We start from the raw sequence: 12,838 nt of genomic DNA on the forward strand, positions 1-12,838 counted from the left end.
ACCCGGAAACCAGCTGTCCTGCCTCCTCCGTTAAATTTGCAGCCTTGGGGTTGGGATACAAGCTGGTGTCTCTCGGGTCTTTCAGTATATAATATCTGCCATTTGACCTCTTCCACCTAGGACAAGGGCAGCAGGAGCATGGGAACACCACCACCTCCAAGTTCCCCTCCAAGTCACACACCAGCCTGACTTGGAAGTATATTGCCATTCCTTCATCGTAGCTGGGTCGAAATCCTGGAACTCCCTCCCTAATAACACATGGGAGTACCTTCACCACACGGACTGCAGTTCAAGAAGGTGGCTCGCCAATGCCTTCTCGTGGGCAATAAATGCTGGCCTTGCCAGCGACGCCCACATCTCATAAAAGAATAAAATAAATCCTGCTGATCACTGGACAGGGATATGGGACCCTGTAGAATGATGGCTGGAAACTACCTGCACAATTCTGCATAGTATCCGGGCTGGAGGAGGTCAGAGATAGGGAGTGGTGCAGCCATGAAGAGACTTAAACACAAGGGTGAGCACATTAAATTTTGGGCATTGGGGAACTGAGAAATGTAGGTCAAAAAGGGCAGGGATGATGGACGAGTTGGACTTGGCATGGGAATAGCAGAATTTTGGATGAGCTGAAGTTTGTAGAGGACAAAGTGGGAGACAGCCCAGAAAGCACTGAAATAATCAAATCTGGAGGTGACAAGGATATATGAGGATTATATGCAGACAGCTTGAATTAGGACAGAGGCATATGAAGTTAGAGGTGGAAACCAGCATTGGCAGTGACGGGCAGGGTTATCTAGGCGTGGTATTTCTATTTCCACACTTGTCAGGTTTATAGGGATAGCATTATCAATTTAACAAGTTAATTACTGCTGGATTATGCATTTTTGTACCACAGATTCATACTGCTAGCAACCAGATTAAGAATGCTGGAAATCAGAAAGGAATTCAGTGTGTAATGTAGTCAGTTGGAAGAATATAGCAAATGCAAGATTTAAAAAAAAAATTAAATAATTCTTAAGCAAAGAAACGCTTTATTTAAACTAAAGTACACCTATTGCTTCTAAAATCAGATAGAAAAATATAAAACAACTTGCAAATCAAATTTCTTTAAAAAAAAATTCAATTTCAAAGTCACGTATTCAACAGTACAAAATCTTCATGCAAAACATAATTGAATTTCAAAATCCGATCCATTCCTAAACTATACATGAGCTATAACACAATATTTGTATGGCAGCGGCACATCTTGGGTGTATAATTGCACCTACCACCAAGCGGGCGATTTTCATGATTAGATCCATGTGCTGCAGCCTTTGGGGGATGGGGTTATAGAAAACTCAAGCCAGCTGGCAGTATACAGATGTATGATATCTCCCGCTAGCCACGCACATCAGAACATTGTGGGCAGCTCGCCCTCAATTTCCTGCACAGTGGACAGTGCTCCCTGCTGTTAATGCGCATTCATAAATATACCTCCGGTATTCTATGCTACCAGCTTGCACTGATGAAATATTACCAAAAGTTACAAAAAATGGGCAAATATGTGCAAACAAAGCACCTCCTGGTAAGGAAGGCACGTAGCTGTCAGTTCTTTAATCCCCTGAGAGTGGTATCCTATTTGGATCTTTGAACATGCACAAAATGTCTATCGCACAAAGTCCCACAAAACGTTCCTTTCTATCAATTGCTAAAGCTGAATATCATACAGGAGAATTTAGGATAAACTCTAAACAAAAAATTGGCTCTTCATTCACAGTATTCTTTGAATACTTTACAAACTCTCATCATGTATGTTGCAGCTTGGTACAAAAGAGGTACAGGTATTGCAGTTTTCAAGCCACATTGTTTTGTATTCTTTAAGCCACTAGATGTCAGCATTAGAGTCTGTTGAACAGCTAGTAGAATGATCTGGTTCAGTCTTCAGCAGGAGGGCCTTGCGTTTGTTCCTCAGTGGTGCTTAATTCAGATTCTTCCTGCACGTTCTCCAAATTCTCTGAACTTTCATAGCAGCCTGAATCCCGTGGAATATCACACAGTGGGGCTGAGCTTGAGAGTTGTGCATCAGTATTATCTCCTTGCTCTTCTGTCTCACTTCCTGCTATAAAGCAAACACCAATACTATATGGACATGGACTAGTAACTGAGTGGCAGTGCTAAAATATTAGTACAAAGGATTTGTTTTTCTGTACATTAAGGGTTATTTTGGGGTAAGTGTGGGAGAGTGGGACTAATTGGATTGCTTTTTCAAAGAACTGGCACAGACACAATGAGCAGAAAGGCCTCCTTCTGTGCTGTATGATTGTCTGATTCTAATCCTAGATCAGTCAGCCCCTGGGAAGCAATGGGTATTATACTTCAATGTAATTACAGGGTTAAATCCAGAATGAAATATGAATTGGTACTGGAATTATTTGGGGATGAAACCTGTTCATTCCAAAATTGATCTTGCTTCTGTGCTGGGTTCACTTCAGAAAGAAACCTGTTCCAGCTTAACTCTGGACTATATACTGCATCAAGTTTAACCCAAAATTAAACTTGCATCTGTGCCAGATTCAGGTTGGATTGAAACCTGTATTCAGTGAATAATGATATCATGTGCTATAATGTTAAGCTAGCATCAGCTTGGCTAAACTGCTGGCACTCTTGCCTGTGTGTCAGAAGGGCATGGGTTTAAGCTTCACTTTAGGATTTAAGTGCATAATCTAGGCTGACACTAAGCAAGTGCTGCCTTGTTGGAGGTGTTGTCTTTTTCTGTGAGATGTTCAACATAGGCCCTGTTGGGTTTGTTCAGGTGGATGTGAAGCTCCTATGGCAATATTTAAGGAAGATCAGGGAGCGCTCCAGTGCTCTGGCCAATATTCCTTTCTCAACCAAAAAAACCCAAATGAACTGGTCATTCATTTCATCTGCTATATATAAGATCCTGCTGTGTGTATACTTGGCTGCTATATTTGTCTGCATAACAGAAGCAATTTAATGGATATGAGGCATTTTGCAACATCCTCTGACGAGCTGCTTTCATACAGAAAATGAAAGCTGCAAATTTGACCTTCAGTCTATGCTGAGTTAGCCGATCTAAAGTTAGGCGATAATGGAAGCACTAGAATTGGGCTGAGTGAGCAGAACTTTCAATTTCAACAGGGGTGTAATAAAGGCAGTATTTGATCAGCTGCCCATTACACACCCACCCTATTTTCCTCTCCATTGACTTCAATAGAAGTTATCTCTACTCCTTTTACTCACATGCTTGATTATATCCATGGTCTTGATTATCTGCATGTGCGTTATCCACAATCTTTGCAAGAATTTTTGTGGGAGTCAAAGTCTTCATTTTACATAAGCCAGTTAAAATAAATGTTTTGATTTTTCATAGTCCCTGATTTCTTGATCCAGCAGGGAAAATCATTGTTATGTGGATGTGTAATACTTGGTCAAATTTACTATTCAATATTTAGCCTCGGGTAAGGAGACCAGCAGGAGTCTGGGCTTTGGATGCTAGCAGTGATTGAACCACCAGTGTTATTTTCAAGAATATCTCATTTTTAGAATGAAAAATATGGACCTTCTTATCAGATGCTGGTTATTTGATATGTTAATGTAAATAGATCAATCAGAACCTAAAATTGCACTGTAACACTAAGTATAGGGGATCAAGATTTTCTGCCAATTTCCATTGTGGCAGATAATTGAGGTTCCACTGCACCATATACATGCTGCCTGGCATTGGTACCAATGTTCTGTGAGGTTTATGGTTCATCTTCCACCCTTTGCATTGTGTCTACAGACAAAGAAATCTACTTACTGTCATAGTCCATGAGTAGTTCAGCAGCTGTGAGCAATTTGGCTCTCTGCTCAGGGTCTAGGATATTCAGTTCATTCAGATGTGTCTCTTTCAGCTCTTTGAAGTCATCCAGAGTCTGGTAACCATTCAGCAGCAAAGTAGAGGTATGCTCCTGCTGCAGAGGCAAAAAACCCAGCATTTTAACATCAGCAATACTGAGGAGAGGATCTGCATTCAAACCATATTTAACTGAACTGGATAAAAGTAAGTCACCATATAGAAGTATGTGAAGGACAACTAGTGTTGAAATAAAGTAACATCCATTTCTGTATGCAATCCAATAACATAATAGTGATTATAAGTAGAAATAGAATGCTATCAACAAGTATTTCTTGCAGTAATTTCATAATAACATAATAAGCTACTTGCATTTAAAAAGCACCTCTCACATTGAAACATCTCAGAGCATTACACAATGAATTACTTTTGGAGTGTAGGACTGTTGAGCAAAAATATAATTGGCAAGAAATCTGCACCCGAAACATCTCGCAAACAGCAGTGAGATGAATGGCCTGTTTTTGTGTTGGTTTGGGAAGGAATGTTGGCTGGCAGATGGGGTGTTGTTTCTTTCAATGTCTTATCTGAAGGACAGCATTTGTAACAATGTAGCACTCCCTTAATACTGCACTGGAGTGTCCGATCGTCTTTAATACTGTTCTGGAGTGCCAGGAATTCCTCAATACTGTTCTGGAGTGTGAGGACTCGCTCAATACTGCACTGGAGTGTCAACACTCCTTTATGTCCAAGGAACGCAGACTTGAACGTCTATGGTGGACAACTGACTTAACCATTCACTGCCAGATCTGGTTGGACCACATAAAGGACTATCGGGTCCTGCTCTCCTCTGCCAAAACTGCTCACTATTCCAGGATCATCCTGGAATGCAAAGATAAACCCTGTTTCCTCTTCACTACATCTTCTTAAACCACCCTTCCCTGCCTCCTCCACCCTCGCCTCCAACAGCAAGTGCGAGGAGCTCAGGGACTTCTTTGTCACAAAGATTGAGACCATTAGTTCGTCCACCTCTGCCATTTCCCTCCCTGCCCCTAACCCACCGAATCAAACTTCCCCTGAGGTTCCACCCTGCCCTAGCCCTTAACTCGCATCTTTCCCTAATTTCTCTCCTATCTCCCATCATGCCGTCTCCGAGCTCGTCTTGTCTGAGACCCACCTCCTGCTCCCATGTTAGCTGATAATGATTCCCTCTCCTTAAGTACTGTCCCCCTCCCCTTCAAATTTACTGTCATCACCTCGTTCAAAAAAACTACCACTGACCCCTCTTTCCTTGCAAACTATCACCCCATTTACAATCTACCCTTCCTCTCAAGTCCTTGAACATGTTGTGGCCTCCCAAATCTGTGCCCACCTTTCCCACAACACCATGTTTGAATCCCTCCAATCAGATTGCCGCCCCGCCACTGTGCTGAAACAGCACTTCTCAAAGTCACAAATGACATCCTATGTGACTGTAACTGTGGTAAACTATCCCTCCTCATCCTTCGACCTGCCTGCAGCCTTTGACACGGTTGACCACACCATCCTCCTCCAATACTTCTCCTCTGTTGTCCAGCTGACTCTGACTGCCCTCACCTGGTTCTATTCTTATCTATCCAGTTGTAGCCAGAGAATCACCAACAATTGCTTCTTTTCCCGCTCACATTCCCACACCATTACCTCTGGAGTCCCCCAAGGATCTATCCTTGGCTCCCTCATTTCTCTCGTACATGCTGCCCCTCGGTGACATCCAAAAACACCTTGTCACAACATCAGGTCTCTCGGCTCTACCATACCAGCACCTCTTTTGACACCTCCACTGTCTTTGATTTGTCACACTGCTTGTCCGATATCCAGTACTGGATGAGCAGAAATTTCCTCCAACTAAATATTGGGAAAACTGAAGCCATTGCAAAATAGTGAACATGCTACGACTCAACACATCAATGTGTCATATTACTTGACTTAAACAAAATAACTCCCCTGCATCCCAAGGCCATGCAGACTTTGCTGGGGCCAGTCCATCTCGCAGCCTCTTAGTTTTAAAAGCTAGTGAATTACTTATTATTTGCAGTTTATGAGGAGACAACATCAAAGCTAAATCGTTGGCGTCTTAATAATCTTGTCATAGCAACCTTTTTTAACTTGCAGGAATACACTATGCTTTAAAACAACATTTAAACCAACTCTTTTTCCAAATCCTTTCAATGGAAAAATGGTCAAAAACTCCTTAAATTTGACACAGATGTTTCCTGTTTTCACATGAAGCATTGCAGCTTGATATTAAAAGAAAAGTACAGAGTATCACAATCTAGGAGATATGGGCAACATGCATCATAATGAGCAGCTATGCAGCGCTATATCGTAAAGTTTGTACTCTATTCTCAGTCTCAATGTCACAGAATGCATTTACGTGTAATCTTGAAAGTTCAAATGATTCAACAACGCTGATTTATTCCAAATGTTTATCTCTAAGTATCACTTTGGCTGTTGTTTATGGATTCAAGCCACACTCAGGTCGTCGGCACATAATTTTGAACTGACACTTCAATGCCGTACTGAGGGAGCGCTGTATTATTGAAGACCGCCCTTCAGATGAGATGTTAAATCTCTTGGTTCCAGTGGTTCAGGTAGATGTTTAAAAATTCCATGGCACTCTTCAAAGAAGAGCAATAATTTCTCCTGGTTTCCTGGCCTAAATTCCCCCCTCAATCAACATCACCAAATTCAGTGTTTATTCTCTCATTGTTGTTTGAATTATTGTCATAGAATTTATAGCACAGAAAGAAGCTTATTGGCCCATCACACATGTGCCAGGTCTCATTTTTAAACTGCAGCTACCTACTCTAATCATACGTCCCTGCCCTTTCTCCATATCCTTTTTATATTTTTGCCTTCTCAAGTACTTTTAAATGAGTTAAGATTTCTGCCTTAATAGCCATTTGTGGTAAAGCAATCCATATTGCAATAATTTTCTGTGCAAAAAAAATTGGGACTTGCAGAAATCAGTCGGTTTGTTGTGATCTTTGAACCCTATATAGGACATCCTTATAGGAAGTATACAGCTTAATTTAGTTTGTGAAGGGAATATTGCCAACCCTGTGAGAGGAGCCCTGCTGAACTGTACTGTTGGTGTTTTGTGCTAAATTCAAGAAAAGGCAAATAAGGCTCCTTCTGCACATCTGCTTTTGTTTTCCTCCACCTATACTTAAAAATATTATACTCATAATAATATGTTCAAGCAGAATCAGAACGGGAACAGACTGCAGCTCCGGCAATGGGCAAATGGTTAAAAGGGAGCTGAGCAGCCTGCCTCTACCTCTGCTGAAGCCACAGGGGTTGCACCACATAAGAGCGGCTGTATGTTTGACAAAGTGTTATGTTGTGAAGTTTCCATTCTTTAGTAGAATCACAAAATGTATTATTGTACCACTTTCCTGTGTTTCCTATGCTTGGTTGCTAGGTGGCAACTCGCCTTTTCAGTTGCTTGTTGATGAATGGGAAGAGATGAATTGACAGGGACCAATGGGGGGGGATATGCAATGGGTGGATGGTTGGTTACAGGACTGCTTTGTGTCAGTGGGATTGGGGGGGATGGATGGCCGTTGGATGTGATTGGTCCAGTGGCGGTTTACAATGTAACAAATACTCCTGGTTGATCTGTGGGTGTGCGTGTGCGCAGTCAATGACGCCCTGCACCTGTGGGAAGCCAGCCAGAGAGACAAACCCGAGCACCCGCTCATTCTGAGTAGTGTCATCACAGGAGAAGTTGACCTAATTGCCGGCCTTGGCAAACAATCCATCAGTGACCTGACTTATGCATTTATGTGCAGCCGACTGGGAGATCCTGGATATGTCTCCAGTAGTGCCCTGGAAGGATCCAGAGACAGAAAGGTTGAGGGCAGTGGTCACTTTCAGTGTCATTGGTAATGTGTGGCTACCAGGTCCAGCAGGGAGCAAGTCGTCTTCTGAGGCTGTTGACATCTGCCACCACCTGATGCGACAATCTAAGGCTTCAGAAGCACTGCTCATTCGAGAGGGTGTACAGGCATAGACTCAGCTTGACCTGTTATGTGGGTAGTGCCTCCTGTGAGCTCGACCCCTCTGCTCCGCCCCTCTGCTCCTCCCCTCTCTGCTGACCACCTGCAGGTCTTTCCACAGCAGGCTGTTGCTGATGGTCACCTTGCTCCTCGTCTGAGGTCCAATCTAAGGCAGCCAAGGCGCTACCCATCCTGATCTTGAGTCTCAATACCTCCAAATTTCACAAATTAACCTCAACAAACCCTTTCCCAATGAGAGGTAAAAAAGCAGCTGTGAGCACTGAGTATTTATTGCTGTATTTGTCTGACTTTTAATGGGGCCCATGAATTGCCTTTCACTCTTCTCGCCTTGGTTTCAATGGCAAGTTTCCAGGAAGCCTGGGAAACCCGTGCATGTGCTGTTAAATTTAAGTGCAGATTACAATAGCATTGGAATGCACTCATTTAAATATTCAAATCGCTAACCTGCCTCTCCGGAGGGGGTTACACACACATAACTGAACGCGTCCGAGTTAAACCCGGAAGTCAGCATGTTGGAGCCGGCTAACAGGCGTGCTGACATTTTTGTCGAATTTAACCTCCCACCCGCATTTAAACCAATGCGCTCTTCAATGTTAAAATTACCCCCTCAGTGTTTACTCTCGCACATGAATGTGTAAAGTGTCTCACCTGCAGATTAATCCTGTCCAGTAACTCTTGCAGGGTCTTGGGTTTGGGCCGTTTGCTCTTGGAGAACAACCTTGATTTCCTGGGGGGTTCTACTTCATTTGGCAGAATATCCACATAGATAAATTTAAAGGATCCTACTTTGTTTTTCAGCATGCCAGTCCATGTTCCCACTGGTGGTTTCTCAATGATGTTTATGATATTTCCTTTCTGTTAGTAAAGAGAAAATAGTTTAGATAAATGGAGCAAGGTTAAACTGGAATGTATAAGTGGCTACTTTTATTTCCATCCATCTTTTTACATCTTCATGCGATACTGAACTACATTATCAAAACAGTTGAGTTCAACTCCGAGGCTGCCGTGCTTAAAACTGTTTTTTGCTCTGGTCACGGTGAACTTTCACTTCTGTGCTCCGAGGCACTACAGCAACAAACAAACCTTGGAGGCAGTGCAGAGAAGGCCCACATGATTGATCCACAGCATCAAAGGACTAAGGGGGAAAAATCTGGTTGCTTTGTGCCTCCTTTTAGCGCCCTAAGAGGGCGTTAACGGGGCGCAAAGCAACTAGCGCCCGGGCGTGGCGCCGCCATCGCCTCCCGCGAAATTCAGCGGGAGGTTAGCGACGGCGGTAACTGTTAGCACCCCGCAGCGCCGTGCCACTGGTGATGACGTCATCGCCATGCACAGCGCCCCGGCCGCGATCTTCAGTAGCGCCCCCTGACTTACCACCGGACGCTATCTGCAGCAGTGGACCCCGTGCTGTGGGAACTCCTGATCCAGTGAAAAATACCTTGAGATCAAGAATTCTTGCTTGCATCCTGCTAGTTAGCAGGACATTTTGGTAGTACATCAGAGCTCTGCACTAGCATACTGTCTTAAGATAATGCGCGGGTGAACACATTGCAGTGTGAATGCCAGGATGTGCCCACCTGTGGTTGCCATCTGAGCTTGCCAAAGTTTGGTGACAGGGTGGTACATCTGGAGCATGCCCCACCGTAAGAGGCCACATAGTGCAGCGTAACTGACCAGCTTGTTGGTGGTGGAGGGCTGGGTTTGCCGGAACCTTCCCTGCAAAGACATGACATAGCCCCTCCCAGTCCCCTTTGTAAGGGGCCACTCATTTAATTTTTTTTTTTTAAATCCCCCCCCTCCCCCCTTCTTCATGGTTCCAGGCTCCAATCCCAGCCTGCATCCCCTCCCCAAGCCCACTGGTGACAGAATGCAAGCCGGTATGCCTCTACGACCCTTGGTGTAACAGCGTCTGATATTACAGCAGATACACGGGAATTCTCAACATTGAGAGTCAGCTCCCTTGGCCCCACCTCTGACGTTGGTGCCCAGGTAAGGGGTAACTGGAGGATCTGCCCCTTACTAGAGCCCACAGAAACTGTCCAAGACTGGAACCCAGTGTATCTGAGTCTCGGTGGAGTTTGCTGCTGTTCTGTTGGACTCCTGCTGGAGCTACAATGGGTATCTATTGGAAAGGCTGCACAATTTTGGTCTCATTATTGTGAACCAAATAGCATACTGATTATAATCAAGTACAATGAAAAGGAAGTCTAGATATTTAAAACAGTACCCTGTTCATAATAACAGAAAATGCTGAAAAAACTCAGCAGGCCAGGCAACATCCGTGGAGAGAAATTAGAGTCAACGTTTCAGGTGAACCCTTTCTCAAGACTAAAGAAGTACAGGAACTGAAATAGATTAAGAAGCCAGGCTGGGAGAGAACAAAAGAGAAGAGACATTAAGAGGAATTCAAAACGAGACGAGATGGTGATAGGACTAGTGGAGACAAAAGACGGCTCTAGATTAGGTGTGAAATGCGCTGGCAGAATGGGAGACAGCTGCCATGTGGGCGAGAGGAAAAAAAAGAAAGGGGGGGGGAAAGGGCCAAAACAAAGGTGTGGATAAAAAATATAAGTAAAAATGTAATAGGGACCGAGGTTATGATCTGAAATTGTTGAACTCGATATTGAGTCCGGAAGGCTGTAAAGTGCCTAATCGGAAGATGAAGTGCTCTTCCTCGAGTTTACGGTGAGCTTCCATGGAACAATGCAAGAGGCCGAGGACGGTGAGGTCCGAGTGGGAATGGGGCGGTGAATTAAAATGACAGGCGACCGGAAGCTCGGGGTCACCCTTACGGACTGAACGGAGGTGTTCCGCAAAGCGGTCACCCAATCTGCGTTTGGTCTCCCCAGTGTAGAGGAGACCACATCGTGAGCAGCGAATACAGTATACTAGATTGCAAAAAGTATAAGTAAATCGCTGTTTCACCTGGGAGGGGTGTTTGGGGCCCTGGACAGTGGGATGTGTTACATCTCCTGCGCTTGCACGGGAAGGTGCTGGGGGTGATAGAGGAGTGGACTAGGGTGTCTCGGAGGGAGCGGTCCCTACGGAATGCTGAAAGGGGAGGGGAAGATGCATTTGGTGGTGGGATCACTTTGGAGATGGCGGAGAATGATCCGTTGAATGTGGGGGCTGGTGGGGTGAAAGGTGAGAACAAGGGGAGCCCTATCGTGGTTCTGGGAGGGAGGGGCAGGGGTGAGGGCAGAAGTGCGGCAGATAGAACGGACACGGTCGAGGGCCGTGTCAACCACGGTAGAGGGAATCCTCGGTTGAGGAAAAAGGAAGACATGTCGGAAGCACTGGTGTGGAAAGTGGCAGCGTCTGAGCAGATGCAGCGGAGACGGAGAAACTGGGAGAATGGAATAATGGAATAAAGTCCTTTATAGGAGGCAGGGTGGGAGGAAGTGTAGTCGAGGTAGCTGTGGGAGTCAGTGGGCTTGTAGTGCATGTTGGTCAATAACCTATCCCCAGAGATGGAGACGGAGAAGTCGAGGAAGGGAAGAGTCAGAGATGGACCATGTGAAGGTGAGGGAAGGGTGGAAATTGAAGGCAAAGTGAATAGTTCAGGGCGAGAGCAGGAAATGGAACTGATACAGTCATCAATGTATCGGAAAAAGAGGTGAGGGAGGGGACCCGAGTAGGACTGGAACAAAGAGTGTTCCACATATCCCACGAAAAGGCAGGCATAGCTAGGACCCATGCGGGTAACCATAGCAACACCTTTGATTTGGAGGAAATGAGTGGAGTCAAAGGAGAAGTTGTTCAATGTGAGAACAAGTTCAGCCAGGTGCAGGAGGGTAGTGGTGGATGGGGACTGGTCAGGCCTCTGTTCAAGGAAGAAGCGGAGCGCCCTCAGGCCATCCTGGTGGGGGATGGAGGTGTAGAGGGATTGTACGTCCATGGTGAAAAGGAAGCGGTTGGGGCCAGGAAACTGGAAACTGTTAAAGTGGCAGAGGGCGTCCGAAGAGTCGCGGATGTAGGTGGGAAGAGACTGGACAAGGGGAGAAAAGATAGTCGAGATAGGAAGAGATAAGTTCCGTGGGGCAAGAACAGGCTGAAATGATGGGTCTACCAGGGCAGTCCTGTTTGTGGATCTTGGGAAGGAGGTAGAAGCGGGCTGTGCGGGGTTGGGGAACTGTGAGTTTGGTGGCCGCGGGGGGAAGATCTCCAGAGGAGAAGAGGTCAGTGACAGTCTTGGAAATGGTGGTTTGATGTTCGGTAGTGGGGTCATGGTCCAGGTGGAGGTAGGAGGTGGTGTCGGAGAGTTGGCGTTCAGCTTCCGCTAGGTAGAGGTCAGTTCGCCAAACAACAACAGCACCACCCTAGTCAGCAGGTTTAATGACAATGTCAGGGTTGGATCTAAGAGAATGGAGTGCTGCAAGTTCAGAGGGAGGTAGGTTGGAGTGAGTGAGGGGAGCAGAGAAATGGAGACAGCCGATGTCACGGCGGCAGTTAGCGATGAAAAGATCTAGAGAGGGTAAGAGGCCAGGGGGAGGGTTCCAGGTAGAACGGGAATTCTGAAAGTGGGAGAAAGGGTCAGCCGTGCGGGGGGGGGAAGACTCCTAGCCAGAGAAGTGGGCACGGAGACGAAGGCGGCGGAAAAAGAGCTCAACATCGTGCCGAGCTCGAAATTCATTGAGGTGGGGGCGTAAGAGGATGATGCTCAGGCCTTTGCTGAGGACTGATCATTTGGGGTCAGAGAGGGGAAGGTCAGAGGGGATAGTGAAAATGCGGCAGGGGGTGAGATTAGGAGAAGGGTGGTCAGAGGAAAGTGAAGGGGAAGAAGGCTCCGGAGGGGCATTGGTGTCCAAGAGTTGATGAAGCTTGCGATCCTTGACATCGGAAAGGATCCTGTTCATAACACTGGCTGTGTAAAATTGAATTTTTTCAATTTATTTTTGATGTTAACCCTGTTATGCTCAGTAATATTTTTGTTTATATGATATGA

The 12,838-nt window shown here is 45.4% G+C and overlaps 1 protein-coding gene across 1 annotated transcript in view; it reads right to left on the reverse strand.

Moving 5' to 3' along the window:
* Nucleotides 1-1,011: 1,011 nt before the first annotated feature.
* LOC147125104 (SAM and SH3 domain-containing protein 3-like) overlaps nt 1,012-12,838 on the reverse strand; it is a 75,439-nt gene continuing 63,612 nt past the window's right edge. The window contains exons 6-8 of the mRNA XM_085997378.1: nt 8,545-8,751; nt 3,803-3,956; nt 1,012-2,098 (exon numbers count right to left, since the gene is read on the reverse strand). Of these exons, the coding sequence (XP_085853504.1) occupies nt 1,914-2,098; nt 3,803-3,956; nt 8,545-8,751 (546 nt within the window). The 3' untranslated portion in view covers nt 1,012-1,913. The remainder of the gene's footprint in view (nt 2,099-3,802; nt 3,957-8,544; nt 8,752-12,838) is intronic.

Source organism: Somniosus microcephalus, chromosome 1, assembly GCF_052327205.1.
Source record: "Somniosus microcephalus isolate GS21.2 chromosome 1, FLI_Smic_1.0, whole genome shotgun sequence".
Classification (NCBI taxonomy): Eukaryota; Metazoa; Chordata; class Chondrichthyes; order Squaliformes; family Somniosidae; genus Somniosus; species Somniosus microcephalus.